The sequence below is a fragment of the Rosa rugosa genome, chromosome 1 (assembly GCF_958449725.1).
Source record: "Rosa rugosa chromosome 1, drRosRugo1.1, whole genome shotgun sequence".
NCBI lineage: Eukaryota > Viridiplantae > Streptophyta > Magnoliopsida > Rosales > Rosaceae > Rosa > Rosa rugosa.
Window position 1 is genome coordinate 23,053,079 of NC_084820.1, and position 23,359 is coordinate 23,076,437.

Below are 23,359 nucleotides of genomic sequence, written 5' to 3' on the forward strand. Positions count from 1 at the left end.
CAAATAACCTCACTCATATAATTTGCAAACAAATTATTATCTTTGAAATAAAAAATTTAGTCTTTTCAATGATTTAATTACTCTATAAATTTTAATTACATATACATTTCTTAATCTACAACATGCATAAATCTTTTTCCAATAAATAAAAAAAACCAAACACAAGCCATTGAGTTTCAAGAATTAATTTATAATCAATAAAAAAATAATATGAACTATTCTGTGTGTTATTATTTTTTTTTCTTCTATTTTAGCTGTGCAAAAATATATATTAAGAAATCATTTTTTTAATGTTTATTTTTCTTCTCTATTTTTTGTACCTCATGATTAATTATTTATTTATTTTTTAATTTTTTTTATTGCTCGCTAGCTCTTTTTTTTTTTTTTGTGCAAATATAATGGATAGACTTAGATTTAGGTCATAAATCATAATAGAATTTATTTTGTTTTTCCTCACCAATATGCGTTTAGTATAAATATCATACATTTTTTATGTCACATGATCTTACTCATATTTTTAATTCTTATTGAATATATATGAAAGCTTTAATGAGTATATAGTGAAATTGAAAAATGAAAATAGATAAGGAAATAATAAAGAATACAATCTAATGTTATTGAATTGGAAAGTCTACATAAAATAAATATAATATTTTTTTGGTATAATTATTGTCCTTAATAGTCATTTTATAGTAGGTTATATATGTCATTCAATAATTGATAATATAGTGCGGTCAAGTGAGCAGATTTGGAGGTCCCAATAGAAACACTCATTCGTTTACTCGAATAATTATGTAGGGAAACAAAATTCTAAATATTTATAATATGTTTACTCAAATTTTGGTAGGAGATATTCTCTCAAACCCTATCAAAACCTTAGCAGCACCGTCGACAACTTTTGCCGCTACCTCTCCTTTTTCGGCTACTCCAATCCTCAATGGCTTCCATTGATGCTGTCACTACTAGCTATCCTGCCTCTCTGGCACTTGTTGAAGGGGGTGACACCCCAGATCTGGGCAAGATTGGAGGAGGACCATTATGCAGGTCAACCCAGCCTTTTCTTCTCGAGAAACTGCTCACCCGTAGGTCAGTCAATTCTGTTGCTTTCAAATCACACTTCCTCTGGACTTGGATGGTGGAAAAGGATTTCCAGGTACAGGAATGGGCTCATAACCTCTTCTTGTTCTCTTTCGAATCAGTCTAGGATTGGAATAAGGTTCTTAGGGGTGGAGTTTGGTGTTTTGATCGGGCTCCGGTTTTTCTGGAGGAGTATGATGGCGTCCTCCTTATTGTCGAGGTCCCCATGAAGCATGTTAGTATCTGGGTTAGGGTTTCTGGCAATATTCCTTCTCTCTATGAAGAACCTGACAACTTTATACTCATCAGAAATCTTTTCGGTTGATACATGGACTATGACAAGAAAATATTTCGGAAAGGAATCATTCGCATTCTTTTCTCTAATGACATCTCGAACTAGTCTTACTCCAGCGTCAGATTTTTCTGGCTCCAGGAGTTGAGCCTATGCTGCAGTTTCAATTTGAACACCTTAAGGGCATATGTTCTTAATGTAGACTGGTTGGGCTAAGTGTGAGGAACCCAATGCTGCTGTATCTGCTTCTAGGGTTTAGAAGTTTAGCGGCGGTCCCTATACTTTAGGCGATGCATTCTCAGTCTCCGCTCAGACTGGTCGGGACCTATCCAAACCCTTTTCTTCCTTGCTGAAAAAGAAGTGGCCCATCATTCGACGTCTGGAGCGATTGGCTTCTGAGCCTGGCTCAACTGAGGATACCATGCAAAACATGACAGAGATTGAGGTACAGGTTCGGGAAAAGAAGAGACCGTGCTGCAGGTTGAGTCCTCCGAGCTGGCCTTAGATGTGCCATCTGGTTCGGGAACAAAAGAGGAATCTGCTGCTCCTACAACCTCCGTGCAAACCAAGCAGAAGAGAACTCTGACCTATAAAAAATGAGGCCGGTAGGAAGCATTCATTCCTTTTCCAAAGAAGTTCAAAACTATTCTAGGTGGTAAGCTTCTTACTCTTCATGCTGATGCTCTTGGTTTGGTTGAAGCTGATGATGATGCTGTGCTTGTGACTTTGAAGAAGGAAGTGGGCAGACCACTTGGAAGCAAGAATAAGAACCCTCGCTCCTAAAAGAAGGTGGGAATGACTCTATTACGTCTCACCGCTCACTTGCTACTACTGCTCAGGATGTTGGCCCTAAAGATAAGGGCAAGGGGAAGCTTTAAGTTTCATGCTTCTTTGCCTAGCATTTTATTTAGAGTCTAGTACTATTGAAGTTTGGCTTCTCTAGTTGTACACCAATTGAAGTCTCTAGGCGATTAGAGTTGCTATGGCATGGATTTAGGTAGTTTTGGTTTTTGTTTCATTTGGCTAGGCATAATAATTGTGCGTATTTGTTTTACAATGAGGGTTACTTGTCATTTACTTGGCGTGTTGTGCCATCTAGAACTTTTAGTGTGACAGCTTATGATGTACGTGCCTTCTAGTCATGGATAAGTAATGAAATTGATGTAGGACGAGAATGGGCCCGGTTCAACCAGAAAACCATAAAAGTAAAGAAGCGGCATAGAATCAAGAAGAGTGATTGCAAAATAGGTAACTCACGTGTAATGAGGTTACTAGCCGCTGGAATATTCAAAAAGATTTGGTTTTGGACTTTTCGGGTTACTCGTGCAAAAAGACAGGTTTTGATTCACAATCAGATTTGATCAACTTTTGGCTAGAATGTCTGTTTGAGACGCATGATACCTTTCCAGAATGGAAACGACAAGATCTTCAAGACTCACTTTAGTGAGCCCTATCAGATTTAACCCAAAATATATCGTCTTAATTATCCGATTGGGGATTTAATATTTTTAGGCTAGTTTTATATCGTTTTAGGATTCTTTTTATTTTAGGTTTTTAGTTTTCTTTTTAATTTGGATTCTTTAGGATTTCTTGTTAGAATATGATTTAGGGTTTTGGATGCCTATATAAGCACCATTTACTAGAATCAGTTTATCATATCAATTTTAATAAAATGAGAGATTTTTCTCAAATTCTCTGGTGGACTCTAGATTTATCTTTTTAGGGTTTATTGCTTGTAAACCCAGGTTATTTCCGACTACGTCAGAAATTGTCTATTCTTCAAAAAAAAAAATATATATATATATATATTAAAAAAAATAAATAAATAAATAAAATAAAGAAGGAAGTCCCTTACCCCAAATATGAAATCCTCTTCATTTATCCTAGGGACTCTGGGAAACAGGAATTTCTTTCTGAAAAATCGACGGCACATTGACAAGCAATCAATCTTGGAGTCCTCTCAAATCTAGATGCCGAGGAGGCCGCTAATCAGCTTATGAATCTTGTGCCTGATCACGTGGAACTATCCAACTTACTTTTGTACTCTTATATCTTTCCTTATGAGAGTAGGAAATCCAATACAGGGCATGCTCTTCCCCTTTATAAATAAACAGACACGTTTTCGGATCCACATTCAAACTGCTTTCACTTCATTTTCACCTTTCCTTACTCCCAAAACGTACGCAGCGTTCCACTTGTAGCAAAAGGCTACCATGGCAATGATGGCTGTAGAAGAAGCACGGCAGTGCCTACTGCAATTCAGGTGTTCTTGTTTATTGTATGACAATTAATTAGCTACATTGAATCTCAGAGTCTGGTTTTCTTATGCAAATCGAGTTTGGAGGTTTCGACAACAACCAAGCCATTATAACCTAAGCTTAAGCTATTGTGGATTAGACCAACAATTAATGTATCTCAAACTAGTAAAGATAATGGTTTGTAAGACTGAATCCGATAATGGTTCGTACGTAAGACTGAATCCGATAATGGTTCGTAAGACTGAATCCATTCATATGCAGTTCAGGCAAATAAAATGCAGCAACCAGGTTTGGCATACTCTAGAACCTCATGCATAAAACTCAACTGAGCTAACAATCTCATTGTTCCATCATGAATCATTTGATCTGATTTCTGATCAATGGGTTTCTGCTATCCTGTGCCCGCATAACATGTATATAGTGCAATGTTCCTAACATTGACAAAGTTGCAAATTGCAATTTGGTTTGCCATTGAAAGCTGACATTGATTTTCAGACCACGAGCTTAAACTAGCTAAACATGAGGTAAAGAAGATGCTGCATTGCAGGAATAGATTGCTGAAAGACGCAACAAAGAGGACATTTGATAAATGTTGACAACATGTGTTAACGTTCTAGAACCTGGAGAAAGTGTATGGTAGACCATATGAGACATGTTTTTCTATTATGTTGCTTCAGTTCTGATTTTCTTTTTCAATATATGACACAGGTTTAGAACGAGATCGAGTTTGGTTTTCGACAACAAGTAAACTATATATTAGAGCCTAGTAAACATAGCTGTTATGGTATTAACCAAAAATGTATCAAAACGTAGTGGTAAACATTTAATTCCCATATTGTCCAACTCCCCACCCATCTGACATTCTGACAAAAGTAAGTACGTGGAACAACACAACAAGATTTAGCATACTCAAGAATTTCATGCACTATATTCACGGAGTCAACAATTTCATTACTTTATCATGATTCCCTCCCATCAATGGTTTCTGGTATCTACTGTCCTTTATTCTGCATTACAGAAGAAATTGCAGTCTTCCCACCATCGAGAAAGTTGCAATTTTGGTTTTCCATTACTGAGATTACCAGATGAGGAGCTTAAACTAGCTAAACATTCTAGTGCTTCCTAAACAAGCTTAAATTCATATGTGAAACATCATGATAAAGAATATGCTGCATTACATGAATAGATTGCTGAGGTGAGACAACAACGGAATATAAGAGTACAATGATTGGAGTACAACATACTGACACCTCATATAAATCCTAGGCATACTCTACCATGATAAGTACATTTAAGCAGCTAGCCTCAAAGCAGAACAACACAAAAACTAGAAAGTGTAAAGAGCTAGATGGAAGTTATATTTGAATACAGAGTAGTAGAGTGAATTACCAGCCAAACATGAGTCAGAAACACATTGTCAAACAATATTACATAATTACGTACTAAACCAAATTCCATGTCAAGATATAACGACACATTAATTAAGGGGTTACGAAACAGGACGACGGTGCATCACCACACCTGTTGCAGCAGAGTCCTCTGAAAACTTGATCTTGATTGCTTTAAGCATGGCTACAGCCTCTTGCATGTTTATTCTCTCTTCCGGTGATTCTGCTGAACAAGCAATAGCTAATCTCATAATAGATGATAAGCACTCCCTCTTGCACACGAAGTCATGATCCTCCTCGGTTCCAAGTAAGGTAGCATCCACAACTTCAATTATCGCATCTGCAACAAGGAAATTTGCAACCCATTGATTTAGTCTCATTTCCCCAACGAAGATCTCATCAGTTGGCTTCCTTCTTGAGAATGTTTCCATCACTACAATACCAAAACTATACACATCCCCTCTTCTGGTCACTATTCCTTGCATTCCATACTCTGCGTATATAAAATTGATTTAAAATAAAAAATGAAAAATAAAAGTATGTACAATTTCATAATTAAGGAACACATACAGTACTGAGAGACAAAGTAGTAATAGACTGTAATACCTGGAGCCATATACCCAATTGTGGCTAAGGTCATGGTTTGAGTCATAGAATCTCCTCCACCCAAGAGTTTCGCAATACCGAAATCAGCAACATGTGCAACCATATCATCATCTAGTAGGATGTTGCTTGGCTTCAAATCACAATGGACAACAGGTACTTCATAACCATGATGAAGGTACTCCAGTGCAGATGCAACATCTATCATTATATCCAACCTCTGCATTATGTTCAAAGAAGAATTCTGAGAATACAACCACTTCTCAAGACTCCCATTAGGCATGTAATTCAGTACAAGACCTTTGAAATCAATTTGACTGCAACAACTGATGACTTTGACAAGATTTCGGTGACGAACATTACTTAGCATTTCACATTCAACCTCAAAACTTGAAAATGCGCCTTCCAATTCCAAATTGAAAACCTTTATCGCAACATCTATCCCATCTGACAATGTTCCTTTATATACTGAGCCAAAACCCCCAGTACCAAGTAAGTTGCTTTCATTGAATCCATTTGTCGCACTTAGGAGCTCTAGGTATGAAACTCTTCTCCAGAAAACTTGAGGTGTCAAGATAGTATGTGCTGCAGCTTTCACGTTCTTTTTCCTGCGTAACATCAACATCCAAAATATGGATGCCGCTAGAAGCATTGCTGATAAGATCCCCGGAACAACATACTTCAAGATAGATATGCTAGTTTTTCTTTTGCATGGTGGAACTTGAAATTGGGATGCACCACAGAGTTCATGGTTTGAATCAAATGACTCAGCAGAGAAGTTTTTGAAAGCACCGCCTGTTGGAATTTCTCCTTGGAGTATATTGAAAGACAAATTTAGATATTTGAGATATGAGAGTGCTTCTAGAGACTTTGGAATCACTCCAGAGAGACTGTTCTGAGATAAATCCAATCTTTCTAAGCTTACACAGGTTTCAAAGGAACTAGGAATAGGGCCTTCTAGATTATTATGTGCTAAGGAGAGATTGACCAAATTCGATAAACTCCCAACACTACCTGGTATACTACCAGATAATTGGTTGTATGATACATCAATGTATTTGGCAACTTTCAATTTACCAACACCACCTGATAGAGGTCCAATTAGAGAATTAGATGACAAGTTTATTTTCAAGATATATGTAAGTCCCCACAAGGAAGACGGGATTGTGGAATTCAACAAATTGGACGCCAAGAACAGACTTCGTAGAGATGCTGATAGATTACCCAAGCAGGAAGGTACAGAACCAGAGAGTTGATTCCCATCCAAATACAAATCAACTAAGTTTTCTAGTTGACAAAGTTCATCCGGAATGTATCCTTGCAATGTGTTATTATACATATACAAACCTTGAAGATTCAGTAGTCTTCCCATTGAGCTTGGGATTGGTCCGCTCAATTGATTGTCTTCGAGGGCTAAAAGCATCGAGCTACTCAAGTTGCCTATATCTTTGGGGATGTTACCTCTGAAGCTGCAATTTCCTAAATAAATATTTTGAAGTGATGCAGAGAAATTGCTGAAGGAAATTGAAAGCTTGGCATCAAATGGATTGCTTTCGAAGGATAAAGTCCTTAAGTTTCTAAGATTTGCCAAACAAGACAAAATATTAACTTCTGGAGTGGAGGCATCAATGGTCAAATTATTGTTGAAGAAGCTAACCCATTCAAGGTTTCTCAAGTGGCACATAGTGTTTGGAATAAATCCAGAAAAAGAGTTGCGGCCCAGGTCTAGAATCTGAAGCTCAGAAGCATTGGAGATGGATTTGGGGATTACTCCACTGAGGTGATTCGCTCCTACTGGAAACACTTGAAGGTTTGGAAGCCCAAGACCTATGTTTGCTGGCAGGCTACCTGAAAGCTTATTATAGCCTAGATTTACGGTGGTTATTCTGGACATATTGAAGATTGAGGGTGGGATATGGCCATTTAGATTATTATCACGAAGCACCAATTCTTCTAAGTTTGGAAGATAACCAATCTCATATGGTATAGTACCTGCAACAATTATATCAACACCTTGGCATTATTAGTATCTAGAAAAACCACACACACTAGGTTGCGAGAATATTTTTACCTTTATTTTTATTTGTTGCTTTTCTTTTTCTGAACATGGGAAAGTGAGGAGAGAGGTAAAATAGAGAGAAAAATATAGGGGGAGTAAAGATAGTTTAAAATTTAATATAATTAGGAAATTAGTAATGTTTCTTTATTAAATTATGTAGAATAGGTGGAAATTAGGAACAATATAATATTATTATCAAAATATGTCTTCTTTTGGGTTGATAATTCTATGAATCAGTTTATAAAAATATATAATGGTAATCAAATATATGCAATTGAGATTATGAATACCTATCAAGCTGTTGGTGCCAAGCCCAATCCTCTTTATCCGAGTTAAGTTCCCAATATCTTTGGGTATGCTTCCACTAAACCCGTTATCCCCCAATGTCAAATTAAGAAGTTGTTTGCATTGCCATAACTTAGATGGAAGTGGACCATCAAACTGATTGATACCCAAATTCAACTCTTGGATATTTGGAAGATGTTGACATATATTGTCGGGAATTCTACCATTCAACTTATTTCCATAGAAAGTTACTCTAGTCAAAGATGACATATTGAAGACACCCATAGGAATAGGCCCTTTTAAGGCATTTTTTTGCACAAACAACTTTTCTAGCTGATTCAAGGTGCCGATCTCATTTGGAATTTCTGAAAAATCAACACACTCTAGATTATACAAGATATATGATATACTTTATACTATTTCACAAAAAAAAAAAAAAATTCAAATATGGGGCATATTGCAAGGTAACTAATTATCTATTTAAATAAACAAAATTGATGGAAGTCATACCTTTAAAATTATTGTGATCAAGGTTGATCGCCTTCAATGTTGTTAGGTTGCTAATTTCTCTAGGGATTTTACCTGTTAATAATTATTAATTAGATATTTGCTTACCTTAACAGTCTAGGGTGTCAAACATATAATAATTGAGAAAACTTATAATCATTACCGCACATTGATTACTTAGGAATAAATCATGATATATAGGCTCTCCTTGAAGGTATGAAGTTGGCAGAAACTTTGAATTATTGCAAAGTTATCTTTGAGACAGATTGTTTATTACTAGTGCACACTTTGAATCAAAGTGCAGCTGATTTATCAAGCTTGGGTTTTATACTTAATGAGGTGAAGGAGATTATGACTAGACACCCAGAGTTTAGGTTGATTCATGCTCAACATGAAGCTAATAGAGTTGCTCATGTACTTGCAAATCATGCTCAAACTTCTTGTGAGAGTCAGAGTTGGTTTGTATTTGCTCCCAAAATGATAAGGGATGCCATCTTAAATGATTGTAATCGTTAATATTTTTCAATGAATTTATATTTCAAAAAAAAAAAATGATTATTGCATATATGTCAAATAGTTCCAGTTAAGATCAATCATCTTTATCTGAGTAACTCTCTCCATTTTGCGAATAATGGATATGCAAAGTGTGTGGACTTGTTAACTAAGACTTAGAAGAGATACAAGTGGAAGTGGCTAGAGATAGTCTAACACACACACACATACAAGTGAAAGTGGCTGGAGATGGAGATAGTTATAGATATGATTGACAAGGAAATGTGTGAATCGAATTGTTAATGCACATGCACGGTATATCTTCCACTAATTCAACAAAACCGATTTGTGACATACCTATAAAATGGTTACCACAAAGAATATCTCCTACAAAGTTGTTAGGTTTCCAATTTCTCTTGTTATACATGCAAATAATTATTAATTAGAAATAAGTGTATCTTATACCTCAACAAGCTAGCTAAGGTGTTAATAGACTAAGGTTCCAGATAATTTGTTGGTAGGTATGTCTGTTTGTACCTGATAGTTGGTTATAACCCAGATCAATTATTTGCAGACCAGATAAGTTGAATATTGTAGCTGGGATGGAACCAGAAAATTGATTGCCACAAAAGCTTAATATTCGAAGTTTGGACAAGGACCCAAACCATGACGGAATGACTCCTGTAAACTTGTTATATGCCAAGTTAATAAACTTCAAACGGCGCAGGCGAGCCAATTCCTGAGGCAAAATACCATGAAAACTGTTATTTCTGAAGTGCAGATCAACCAGAAATGATAAGTTACCTAGCTCCGAGGGAACAGTGCCTATGAGACCAAAGTAAGAGAGGTCCAACACTGCGACTCGATGATGGCGTGCACCACAAGTGACTCCAACCCAGTTGCAAATAGGGGTGGTGGTTGACCAGTTGATCAAGATCAAGTTTTGGGGGTCACTAGTGATATGGGCTTTGAGAGCAAGAAGAGCAGACCGGTCTGTGGTAATGTTAAGGTTAGTTTGTGCTGCCACAGTTAAGCAGTTAGGCACCGTACAATAGATTAAGTATGCTAGGAAGAACCAAGTAACTCTCTCCATTGTATGAATAATGGATATGCAAAGTGTGTGGAATTGTTAACAAAGATAGAGAAGAGTTACAGGAGGAACTGGCTGGAGATAGTTCAATATATATACACACACTACTAATTCAGAGAACTTACTTGTTTGCTCTTATTTTTCAATCAACATATGCAAGCTCACAACACGTCCAAAGACTTGACTGTGTGAATCAAATTTTGAATGGAAGAAATAATGAATCCAAGAGAAGATTGACAAGGAAATGTGTGGCTTGAATTGTTAATGGACGGAATTATCAATCCAAGTAAAGGTTCATAGTAGCTAGACTTCATTTGTGGAAAGGATGATGGAAATGCGTAAAAGACAAGCTCAAAGACTTGAAAAACAAATGGACCATTAAAGCAGATTTGAGTGCTCTCCTTTGTCGCTCAATCACAAATAAGATTCTTTTTAGATGGCCATGTTTTTAGGATTTTGGCTCTCTATTTAACAAAATAAAACAAAGGCTCTTTTTTTGTTAAAAGTACAATATTTTTTTTTTCATTTGACTGGATTAAGAATTGGGTAAAATGCTCATATGGTAACACAGCTATCACGAAATGCACATTTTGATTCTTACAAATTTTTATAGAGTCTGATGATACATTTATTATCCCTCCATTAGATAAGCTACGAGTGTACGAGTCTGATCAGAGATGCAGCAAGTGTATGAAGAGATACCAGACTTGTTTTACTGTGCTTGAAATTATCTTCGACAAATTCTAAAGTCTACATGGATTCAAAACTATCTATGATGTACAAAATTCTGATTTTCATTTTACTGTATGACAAACAAAATTGAGTTGTATCTATCGTATTGCTTTCTTATGGAAATTGAGATTACAACCATTAGATCATCAAGCTTAAGCTTTTATGGCAGAACCAAGAATGTTATCAAACTAGTATACAACATGTACGTGCTCGAAGACATATATAATGTCAATTAGTATGCAGTTCGGGCAAAATAAAAGACAGCAGCAACAACAAATTCCAGCATCCTCTAACTCTTCACCGTTCTAGCAACAATAAGTAGCAGTCGACAATGATCAACCATAGAAATTCCAAGATTTGCACATTCCTCAAGAATCTCGCACATAATATGCAGACATCTCGTAAATGTGTAGTGATAATTCCTCCCCATTGATGGTTTGCTGCACAGCCTGCACCTGCACGTAGAGAATTAAAAATTTATTAGAAGTGCATCATCTTATTTGAGGGAGTCAATATAAGCAAATGAAAGAATTCATAGGTGTAGGTCCAAGTTAAAACAATAAATCATGGCACATTTTGTTAAGCAGTACTTTTAAAACCATTGCCAAAATAAAATTTAGAAGCAGTGCGTTAAACAAATTGAGGAGAGACTATTGCATAGTTACCATTAGAACTGAGACCCTTGGTGATGTGGAAATAATATCATTTGGGAACCTTCTCTCATCTCCCTCCGGCACCATCTCCTAGCAAAGGACATTTGAAGATTTGAACTTCAGAAAGGGAGGGTAGCCTTTCAAATGGGAAAGACTGGAGCTTAGGGCATTCACATATTTTCAACCTTTCAAGAGAGACTTGTCTAAACCCGTCACCACCCATGCATGGTCTTAGTATTCAAATTGGAGATGCTGAGAGAAGTGAGAGCAGTAGGCAGCAGGGCATCCTCCGGAAACGAATCTATGTCTTCACATTCTCTGAAGTCAATTCTCAAGCTTATGTGACATGTCAGTCCGTGTAGACACCACTGCATACGATTTGCAATTAGCTTTTTGCAAGATTGAATGCCAAGAGATTGTAATTATAAAGGCAATCCCTCTGGAAATGATTCCAGCTCTGGATAATCGGTTATAAGCAAGTGCTTAAGCAATGGAAGGAGGCTGTGCATGTCATCTGGCAGTGATCTCAGCTTCTTACATTTATGGATATATGTATCTTTCAGCTTTGGTGCATGTGGTCCTCCATCAGGAAAAGATACCAAATTTGGGCAGTCAGAAATGTCCAAGCTATGGAAGGATAGAAGTTCAGGGTCTTGAGAAATAGCAAGGGATTTAGACTACAATGCATTAGATTAAGCGGTTCAATCTTTGAGAAGTAGTCTAATTGTATCTTCCAGTTAGCATGGGAGAACCCAACAGATGTAGCTCACAAATTAGCTTAGGCAAAGTTCCATCCTTCTCATTACCTCCAACTCCAACATAAGACCACTCTTGCCAATTTAACATGTTGCAGAATTTCACAACTTTCAGATGTCTAAATGGCATAACGACACATGCATCATCGCCGTAAAACTGAGGACCTATTTAAATTAAACCATTTAGCCCAATAACATGAAGGTCCCGGAGGACGGGTAGCTGCCCCAGCGGTCGCAAAAAGCAAGAACTTATACAATCGGATAGTCGAATACAAGCCAACTGGCCGGAAAGAATGATTTGCTAACCAACTAGGAAAGCTTGAACCCCCCATTAGAACGAATCATGAGAATTCTTAGTTTTCTATATGGTTGACGGTTAACTAGCACTTATCTTTCTTTTTGTGAATCGTCAGTATCACCTCCCCATGAAAAAAAACTAGTCTATCAAGATACTTCTTCTCCCTCATGCATATTGGCCTCCAAAGCATCTTCGACATGGACAATCTGATGAAGCCCTGAAATATAAAGTACTTCTCGCAAATGCCGAAACTTCTTTAACTCTGTAAAACCAATCTCTGAATTCTTTCCCAACACAAAGTCACATGACGTTTGAAGATCTTTCAATTTTCCCGTGGCATCCTCCCTAACTTTGTATTTCTGATATAAGATGGTGCAAGTTTATCAGGGTTGCCAAGCTGGTGGGCAATTGAGTAAGAGCATGACAATCTGTCAACAGTAATGTATGTAAGTTATACAAATCACACACTACATCGGGTAACATTTTGATTCGAGCATTAGACAACAGGTGCAAGTGCCTTAGATGTTTCAAGTTGCTAACTGAATTAGGCAACTCCTCAATACAAGAGTCTGGTAAAAGTGAGCACTCTTAAGAATTGTAATGCTGGCAACAGATCATGTAGGACCTTGATTGGTTGGAAGGAAGGAAGGAGTGAAAATGTTTACCTCTATAGAAGGTGTGCAAACAATTAGCTTCATATAAAGCCTCAAACTTCTCATAATCACAAATCCTTTGCTTTCATAAATGAAAAATGGCGTGTCCTGCCCATAATGTTAGAGTGAAGCACTGTCCTCCGGTCTAACACAGAGTTCTTCAGATACAAACTTCACCAAATCACTGATGAGGTCTTCCATGATTAATCAGCCCTTCGAATCAGCCTTGGCTACCCCGGAGACGTCACCGGAGCTGTCCCGGAACAAAGGATCGAACTTGTCATCAGATTCCTTGGAAAGCTTCCTCACGTCGGACGGGGATCGACCGTTGCCGTCGCCGTCGGTGGAGAAGAATCTAGGGACAAAGGTGGTGAAAGTAGGGTTTTGGAGTGGGGGAGGGGAATTGGGGATTTGGGACATGGGTGGAATTCTGAGAAGAGAGAAATGTGAGGGTTTGGGGAGGAGACGAGAGAGCATCCTGGTGCTGAAGAAGGAGAAGGAACCACGACTTGTTTTGTTTGATTTTTTTTTTTTTTTCAGTGTTCAAGAGTGAACAGAACCACTGAAACAGTGAAACTCCAACCCAGCAAGCGGCGATGCGCCAGAAGAGAGCTGTAGTCTGTCTTGGGCTCGCCCACAAAGTCCAGCCTTAGGGAGAGAAATATAGACTCCATTGTGTCTTGGGCTAGCCCATCCAAGAGTGTGTTTTAGTCTAAGGTGTTGGAAAGTGTGGCACATTTCGATCGTAGCAATCAAATCAATGTGACATGACTCGTTACTGGACTATGTTTTGTGACACATTTCGATCGGAATCGTGTGACCCATCACAGCAATCTTACCGGAATATTAAGTTGAATCCCAACATGAAATTCGAACTTCTTACATTAAGCTAGTACGATTTTCGCTTATACAATTAAAGCTGAAATTAATTTTGAGACCACAAGTTTAAACTGGCTAAACATGAGAATAAAGATGATGCTGCATTGAATGAATAGATTGCTGCAAGACACAACACTTCTGATAATGTTGACAACTTGTGTTGCGTTCTAAAACCTCGAGTAGTGTGTGGGGTTATAGACATGTTTTTTTATAGGGGTGTAAATGAGCCGAGTCGGAGCAAATACTAAGGTGATCATGTTCGGCTTATTTGTTTTTATCGAGCTCGAGCCGGGCTAAAGCTTGAATATTTTTTTTCTATGCTCAAGCTCGGCTCAGCTTGATTCATTGGACGAGCTCGAGCTTGAATAGGCTCGGCGTGGCTTACTTGACTTTAAATTAAAAAAAAAAAATTAAAATAATAATCCAAATTTTATTGTTTTACCAGTATTGTTCTTTATTGTTATATATTTTACTTAATGAGAATATTGAAAAAGAAGGTAATAAAAAGAGTTAAAAATTTGAGACTAGAAAAATTATATTTTTATATGTACTAAAAATTTTCATGAGTCAAGTTTTAACAAACGAGCTAAGCATTAACAAACTCGAGTTACTCATGAGCTAGACGAGCCGAATATATCCTTTGAAAACACCAGATGGAACCAATGTGAAGTAAACTAACTGAAGTAGCTTTACAATAACACGCGCACACACAATTTCAGCACAGGTGTTTGTTGACACAGTGTAAACCTCACTACTGAGGAAACTTCACTGCGTGGCTTGTAACGTAGCCAACACGAAAATCAAATTCACTATGAATCAAGATTACAGATCACAGTATACAAGTAGTGGTATTCAACACAACCACATTGCATATGCTGAGAAACTTCACTTCTCGGTATCGCCGATTGATTAGGAAATTGATCTATCTCACAATCACCCGGCTAGACATTGCATATGCTGTGAATACACTCAGCCAATTCATGGAAGAACCAAAGCTACATCACCCAGGACAAGGCTTGCTATTTTCTTCTCATAGTCCACTTCATTTGATGGGATATTGTGACGTTGATTGGGCAAGGTGCCCAATTACACGCCGATCAGTAACGGGATATTGTGTATTTCTTGGCAAGTCACTTGTATCATGGAAGAATAAGAAGAAAGTTACGGTATCTAGATCATCTGCCGAAGCTGAATATCGGCCTATGGTTGCAGCTGCTTGTGAACTTACTTGGTTGAGATACTTGTTGAGAGATTTACGTGTACAACACCCTGAGCCAGCAAGACTATTTTGTGACAATCAAGCTGCCTTACACATCTCAGCAAACCCAGTCTATCATGAACGAACGAAGCACATTGAGTTAGATTGTCACACCGTTCGTGAAAGAATTCAAAGAGGGGAAGTCAAAACTGCTTATGTGCAAATTGGAAATCAAATAGCTGACTTGTTTACAAAGCCACTAAGAGCACCTGCTCTCCACATGCACCTTGGCAAGTTGGGTGTTATTGACATTCACGGTCCAACTTGAGGGGGAGTGATAAAGGAAAGAAAATAAGTCAATGATCTTGTTGTGATCTGGTACAGAGTAATTGGAGTGATTGATGAAGATTTTGTTCCAAGTCTAGGAGTGATTGTGGGATCGTGTTGTATGCAATTATAGCTTACCTGGAATAGCTTACTGATGCTTGTATATAATAGCAGTCCTTTGTACAATTGTATCATTCAATCAAATACATATCAATATCAATTTCTATATACACAACAACGGAATAGAAGAATACAATGATTGGAGTACAACATACTGACACTTCATATAAATCCTAGGCATACTCTACCATGATAAGTACATTTTTTTTTTTTTGAGGAGAAAATGAATTACAACAAGAAACCCCTTGGACAACCAATTCGGTTAACAGAATCTAGAAGCAGGGTAGACGAGGCCGCATCTGGAAGAACTTATAGATAAGTACTTTAAGAACTTATAGATAGAAGAATTGAGAAAATAGTAGTCCTTCGGTTTATTTAAGCAGCTAGCCTCAAAGCAGCAAAACACAGAAACTACAAAGTGGAAAGAGCTAGATGGAAGTTATTTTTTAATACAAAGTAGTAGAGTGAATTACCAACCAAACATGAGTCAGAACCACATTGCCAAACAATTACATAATTACGTACTGAATCAAATGCCATGCTAAGATATATCGACATATTAATTAAGGGGTTACGAAACAGAATGACGGTTCAACACCACACCTCTAGCAGTAGAGTCCTTTGAAAACTTGATCTTGATTGTTTTCAGCATGGCTACAGCCTCTTCCATGTTTATCCTCTCTTCCGGTGATTCTGTTGAACAAGCAACAGCTAATCTCATAATAGATGATAAACACTCCCTCTTGCTCACGAAGTCATGATCCTCCTCGGTTCCAAGTAAGGTAGCATCCACAACTTCAACTATCGCATCTGCAACTAGGAAATTTGCAACCCACTGATTTAGTCTCATTTCCCCAACGAAGATCTCATCGGTTGGCTTCCTTCTTGTGAATGTTTCCATCACTACAATACCAAAACTATACACATCCCCTCTTCTTGTCACTGTTCCTTCCATTCCATACTCTGCATATATAAAATTGATTTAAAAACAAAAATACTTTTATAATTAAGGACAACATACAGAATTGAAAAATAAAGTACAACACCTGGAGCAATATACCCAATTGTGGCTAGAGTCATGGTTTGAGTTATAGAATCTCCTCCACCCAAGAGTTTTGCAATACCAAAATCAGCAACATGTGCAGCCATGTCATCATCTAGTAGGATGTTGCTTGGCTTCAAATCACAATGGACAATAGGTACTTCATAACCATGATGAAGGTACTCTAATGCCGATGCAACATCTATCATTATATCCAACCTCTGCATTATGTTCAAAGAGGAATTCTGAGAGTACAACCACTTCTCAAGGCTCCCATTAGGCATGTAATTCAATACAAGACCTTTGAAATCAATTTGACTGCAGCAACTGATGACTTTGACAAGATTTCGGTGACGAACATTACTTAGCACTTCACATTCAACCTCAAAACTTGTAAATGCCCTTTCTAACTCCAAATTGAAAACCTTTATCGCAACGTCTATCCCATCTGACAATGTTCCTTTATATACTGAGCCAAAACCCCCAGTACCAAGTAAGTTGCTTTCATTGAATCCATTTGTCGCACTTAGGAGCTCTAAGTATGAAACTCTTCTCCATAAAACTTGAGGCGTTAAGATAGTTTGTGCTGCAGCTTTCGCATTCTTTTGTCTGCGGAACATCAACATCCAAAATATGGAGGTCGCTAGAAGCATTGCTGACAAGATCCCCGGAATAACATATTTCAAGATAGACATACTAGTTTTTCTTTTGCATGGTGGAACTTGAAATTGGGATGCCCCACAGAGTCCATGGTTTGAAATAAATGATTCAGCAGAGAAGTTTTTGAAAGGACCACCGGTTGGAATTTCTCCTTGGAGTATGTTGAGAGACAGATTCAGATACTTGAGATATGAGAGTGCTTCTAGAGACTTTGTAATCACTCCAGAAAGACTATTATGAGATAAATCCAATCGTTCTAAGCTTACACAGGTTGCAAAGGAACTAGGAATAGGGCCTTCTAGATTATTATGTGCCAAGGAGAGATTGACCAAATTCGATAAACTCCCAACGCTGCTTGGTATACTACCATATAATTGGTTGTATGATACATTTATGTATGTAGCAACTTTCAAATTACCAACACCACCTGCTAGAGGTCCAATTAGAGAATTGGATGACAAGTCTAGTTCCAAGATATCTGTAAGTTCCCACAAGGTAGATGGTATTGTGGAATTCAACGAATTGGACCCTAAGGATAGACGTCTTAGAGATGCTGTTAGATTACCCAAGCAGGTTGGTACATAACCAGAGAGTTGATTCCCACCCAAATATAAATCAGCTAAGTTTTTGAGTTGACAAAGTTCATCTGGAATGTGTCCTTGCAATGTGTTATCATACATATACAAACCTTGAAGATTATGTAGTCTTCCCATTGAGCCTGGAATTGGCCCACTCAATTGATTCATAAATAGGGATAACGATATTAAGCTACTGAAATTTCCTATATCACTAGGGATGGTACCACTCAAGCTGCAATTTCCTAAATAAATATATTGAAGTGATGCAGAGAAATTGTTGAAGGAAATCGAAAGCTTGGCATTCAATGGATTGCTTGTGAAGGATAAATACCTCAAATTTTTGAAATTTGCCAAACAAGACAAAATATTAACTTCTGGAGTAGAGGTATCAATGGCCAAATTATTACCATAGAAGCTGAGGCCTTCAAGGTTTGTCAAGAGGCATAGACTGGTTGGAATAAATCCAGAAATAGAGTTACCTCCCAGGTCTAGAATCCGAAGCTCAGAAGCATTGGAGATAGATTTAGGGATTACTCCACTGAGGTGATTCGCTCCTAGTTCAAACTCTTCTAGTTTTGGAAGCCCAATGCCTATGTTTGCTGGGAGGCTACCCGAAAGCTGATTGAAGCCGAGATCTAATTTTGTTATTGTGGACATATTGAAGATTGAGGATGGGATATGACCATTTAGATTATTACCACGGAGCCCCAGTCGCTCTAGATTTGGAAGATAACCAATCTCATATGGTATAGTACCTGCAACAATTATATCAACACATTGGCATTATTAAAAGTTTAATTTAAATTAGGAACGTTGCTTTATTAAATTTTGTCTAATTTAAAAAAAAAATATAGGAATACATTAGACGGATATAGATTTGTCTAAATCATGATAGCCAGGCACAATATAGTATGATTATCAAAATATAAAATGGCCATCATCTTTTGGATTGATAATTCAATGAACCAGTTTATAAAAATATATAATGGTAATTAAATCATATGCAATTGAGATTATAAATACCTGTCAAGCTGTTTGTGGTAAAGCTAAGCATCTTTATCTGGGTTAAGTTTCCAATGTTTTTGGGTATTCTTCCACTCAACCTGTTAACCTCCAAGTTTAATTCAAGAAGTTGTTTGCATTGCCCAAATGTGGAAGGAAGTGGGCCATTGAGCTGATTTTTACCCAAATACAAAATTTGAATATTAGGAAGATGTTGACATAGATTGTCCGGAATTCTACCAATCAAGCTGTTTCCATAGAAAGTTAAAACAGTCAAAGAAGACATGTTGAAGACAGCCATAGGAATACGGCCTTTTAAGGCATTTTCTTGCACCACCAAGTTTTCCAACTGATTCAAAATGCCGATCTCTTTTGGAATTTCTGAAAGATCAATACACATTACAGCCGATACAAGACATATGATATACTCGATACTATTTCACAAGAATAAAAAGTTCAAATATGGGGCATGTAGGTAACTAATTATCCATTTGAATCGACAAAATCGATGGGAGTCATACCTTCAAAATTATTACGATCAAGGTAGATCTCCTTCAATGTTGTTAGGTTCCCGATTTCTCCGGAAATTCTACCTGTTATTAATTATTAATCAGATATCTACTTACCTTAACAATCTAGCTAGGGTGTCAAACATATATAGTTGAGAAATCTTATAATCATTGCCACACATTGATTACTAAGGAACAATCAAGATATTTAAGAAGAAAATAAAATGATTATTGCATATATGTCAAATAGTTCGAGTTAAGAACAATATAATCATCTATATATGAGTTAAGTGGCCAATATAGATGGTTATGCTTCCGTGATAATTGTAATAAAAGTTGCTTGCATTGCGACCATTTAGATGGAGGTGGACTGTCAAGTTGATTGTAAGAAAAATCCAACTTTTGAATGCTCGAAATGTTGACATATAGTGTTCAGAAGTCTTCCAGTCAAGTTGTTTTCATATAAACACAAAAATAATTGAAAAAGACATTTTGAAGAAAACCATAGGCATTAATAGGCCATTTTAAGGTAATGAAGTTCACTGACAACTTCTCCAGTTGATCTAAACCGCCAATCTCATTTTCTATTTCTTAAAACTTAACAATTAAATAGTTTAGTTGATCATCTGCACACATGTCTTAAAGTTTCAAGTGTACGACATATGTACAATTATTATCTCTTTAACTATTTCAACAAAACCAATTTGTAACATACCTATAAAATTGTTACCATTAAGGTATATCTCCTACAATGTTGTTAGGTTTCCAATTTCTCTTGCTATGAAATATTTATTAAGGACTAATTTCAGTTTACCCCCCTGAGGTTAGGGGTCGTCATCATGTTAGTCCCTCTAGTTTCAATTTAATCATGTTAGTCCCTGTACTCTCAAATTTCATCATCCGTGTCCAATTTCTACTATTCCGTCCAATTTGGACCGTTAAGTCTGACTTTTGAGGGCTAAAATGGTCATTTCAAGACCAAAAAAAAAACTAAAAAAACAAATTGCCTTTTTTTCGTTTTTTTTTTTTTTTTTTTGCATTTTTTTTTCTGTTTTTTTTTTTTTTTTTTTTTTTCTTGTTTTTTTTTTCTTTTTCTTCGCTTATTATTATTATTATTATTTTATAATTTTGTCTTCAACCTATACACCACAAGTTATAATAGGTTTATAAAAACAAAAAAAAAAATACTCTAGGTGGTTAAAAAGCCGCTCGCTGGTCTACGATATTTGTGATATATCTCCGATAAAGCGAAAAATTTTAGGATATATATGTAAAATATATTTATAAAATATAATAGGTTTATAAAGTGAAGAATAATAGGATATATCCCCAACAAAGTGAAGAAATATCTGTAAAATATGATTAAAAAAATAAATACAGATATTTCTTCACTTTATTGGGGATATATCCTAAAATTCTTCGCTTTATCGGAGATATACCACAAGTTATAATAGGTTTATAAAAACAAAAACAAAAAATACTCTAGGTGTTTATTTTTTATTTTTTATTGTTATAAATTTTTTCTTCAACCTATACACCACAAGTTATAATAGGTTTATAAAAAATAAAAAAAAATACTCTAGATGGTTAAAAAGTCGCTCGCTGGTCTACGATATTTGTGATATATCTCCGATAAAGTGAAAAATTTTAGGATATATTTGTAAAATATATCAATAAAATATAATAGGTTTATAAAGTGAAGAATAATATGATATATCCCCAATAAAGTGAAGAAATATTTGTAAAATATGATTAAAAAAATAAATACAGATATTTCTTCACTTTATTGGGGATATATCCTAAAATTCTTCGCTCGCTGGTCTACGATATTTGTGGAACATCTCCGATAAAGCGAAGAATTTTAGGATATATCCCCAATAAAGTGAAGAAATATCTGTATTTATTTTTTTAATCATATTTTATAGATATTTCTTCACTTTATTGAGGATATCTTAAAATTCTTCACTTTATAAACCTATTATATTTTACAGATATATCCTAAAATTCTTCGCTTTATCAGAGATATATCACAAATATCGTAGACCAGCGAGCGGCTTTTTAACTACCTAGAGTATTTTTTTTTGTTTTTATAAACCTATTATAACTTGTGGTGTATAGGTTGAAGACAAAATTATAAAATAATAATAATAATAATAAGCGAAGAAAAAGAAAAAAAAAACAAGAAAATAAAAAAATAAAAAAAATGCAAAAAAAAAAAAAACGAAAAAAAGAAAAAAAAAATCTTTTTTTTTTTTAGTTTTTTTTTTGTCTTGAAATGACCATTTTAGCCCTCAAAAGTCAGACTTAACGGTCCAAATTGGACGGAATAGTAGAAATTGGACACGGATGATGAAATTTGAGAGTACAGGGACTAACATGATTAAATTAAAACTAGAGGGACTAACATGATGACGACCCCTAACCTTAGGGGGGTAAACTGAAATTAATCCATTTATTAATTAGCGTATCTTATACCTTAACATGCTATGCTGTTAATTTGTTGGTGTGTATTTTAGTTCGTACCTGAGAGTTGGTTATAATCCAGATCAATTACTTGCAAAGCAGATAAGTTGAAGATGGTAGCTGGTATGGAACCTGAAAATTGATTACCAAACAACCTGAAACCTTGAAGTTTGGACAAGGACCCAAACCATGACGGAATCACTCCCATAAACTTGTTGTATCCCAAGTTAATAAACTTCAACCGACGCAGGCGAGCTAATTCCTTAGGCAAAGTACCCTGGAAACTGTTATTTTGGACATCCAGATCAACAAGCAATGATAAGTTGCCTAGCTCAGGAGGCATGGTGCCCGCGAGACCAAAGTAAGAGAGGTTCAACTCTGCGACTCGATGATGACGTGCACCACAAATGACACCAACCCAGTTGCAAACAGGGGTAGTGGTTGACCAATTGGTAAAGATCTTGTTTTGAGGGTCACTGATGATATGGGCTTTGAGAGCAAGAAGAGCAGATCGGTCTGTGGTGATGTTAAGGTTGGTTCGTGCTGCCATAGTTAAGAAGCTAACCGTTGTACAACATAATAAGTATACCAGGAAGAACCAAGTAACTCTCTCCATTTTGTGAATAATGGATATGCAAAGTGGGTGGAATTGTTAACTAAGACTGAGAAGAGTTAAGTAGCTAGTCGTTGTACAACATAATAAGTATACTAGGAAGACCCAAGTAACTCTCTCCATTTTGTGAATAATGGATATGCAAAGTGGGTGGAATTGTTAACTAAGACTGAGAAGAATTATGAGAGAGAGTCTAATATATATACACACACTACTGATTAAGAGAGGTTAGCTGTCTGGCATTACTTTTTAATTGGCATATGAAAACTCACAATTACACGTCCAAAGACTTGACTAGTTATAGACTTATAGATATGATTGACGAGGAAATGTGGGGATGGAATCATCAATCCAAGAGAAGGTTCACAGTAGGTAGACTTCATTTGAAAAGAGTGATGGAAATGCGTGAAAGACAAGCTAAAAGACTTGAACAACTACTGACCCATTTATGAAGACTTCAATGCTTGCTCTTCTTTGTCAATCAATCTCAGAGAAGATTCAACAGATGGCCTATTGAGACCCCCCCCCCCCCCCCCCCCAATCTTTTAGCTCTCCATGTAACCAAAACAAATAAAAATAAACAAAGACTCCTTGGGTAAGAGTACTACCTTTTTTTTAGATTAGATTAAGAATTGGGTAAAATTAAGCACCTTTAGAAGTTCTGTCCTTATTCAGTTAGGCCTTGTTTGTTTCCCGGAAAATGGGCATTGGGAAAGGAAAGTGTTTCATTTCCTGTGTTTGGGACAGCCATTGGAAGGGAAACACTTTCCCAAATGAAGGGAAAAAGTGGAGGAAATCCATTCCCCCCCCCCCCCCCCTCCGGATT

The 23,359-nt window shown here is 36.5% G+C and overlaps 3 protein-coding genes across 4 annotated transcripts in view; 1 reads left to right on the forward strand and 2 right to left on the reverse strand.

The window, feature by feature from the left end:
- Positions 1–23,359, forward strand: part of LOC133724288 (asparagine synthetase [glutamine-hydrolyzing] 2) — a 105,894-nt gene that overhangs the window by 28,375 nt on the left and 54,160 nt on the right. The gene's annotated exons all lie outside the window — the stretch shown is intronic.
- On the reverse strand, positions 5,082–8,639 carry LOC133726121 (probable LRR receptor-like serine/threonine-protein kinase At3g47570). Its single transcript, XM_062153602.1, has 5 exons — positions 8,633–8,639; positions 8,473–8,544; positions 7,968–8,327; positions 5,622–7,610; positions 5,082–5,508 (listed from the first exon to the last, which is right to left on the reverse strand). Exons 1-5 carry the CDS (start codon positions 8,637–8,639, stop codon positions 5,117–5,119), a joined length of 2,820 nt encoding a protein of 939 aa, XP_062009586.1. The 3' UTR covers positions 5,082–5,116.
- On the reverse strand, positions 15,965–22,566 carry LOC133724269 (probable LRR receptor-like serine/threonine-protein kinase At3g47570). Its single transcript, XM_062150965.1, has 5 exons — positions 21,981–22,566; positions 19,470–19,541; positions 18,970–19,329; positions 16,713–18,701; positions 15,965–16,629 (listed from the first exon to the last, which is right to left on the reverse strand). The coding sequence occupies exons 1-5, from the start codon at positions 22,534–22,536 to the stop codon at positions 16,238–16,240; spliced, it is 3,369 nt and encodes a 1,122-aa protein (XP_062006949.1). The 5' UTR covers positions 22,537–22,566; the 3' UTR covers positions 15,965–16,237.

Coding starts and splice junctions, on each gene's coding strand:
- LOC133726121 (XM_062153602.1), bottom strand. Junction 8,328..8,472: donor TGATCACAATAATTTTAAAG/GTATGACTTCCA, acceptor TTGATTTTTCAG/AAATTCCAAATGAGATCGGC. Junction 5,509..5,621: donor AATTGGGTATATGGCTCCAG/GTATTACAGTCT, acceptor TTATATACGCAG/AGTATGGAATGCAAGGAATA.
- LOC133724269 (XM_062150965.1), bottom strand. CDS start 22,536: ATGGAGAGAGTTACTTGGTTCTTCCTGGTATACTTATTATGTTGTACA. Junction 19,542..21,980: donor GGATTATAACCAACTCTCAG/GTACGAACTAAA, acceptor AATTAATAACAG/GTAGAATTTCCGGAGAAATC. Junction 19,330..19,469: donor TGATCGTAATAATTTTGAAG/GTATGACTCCCA, acceptor TTGATCTTTCAG/AAATTCCAAAAGAGATCGGC.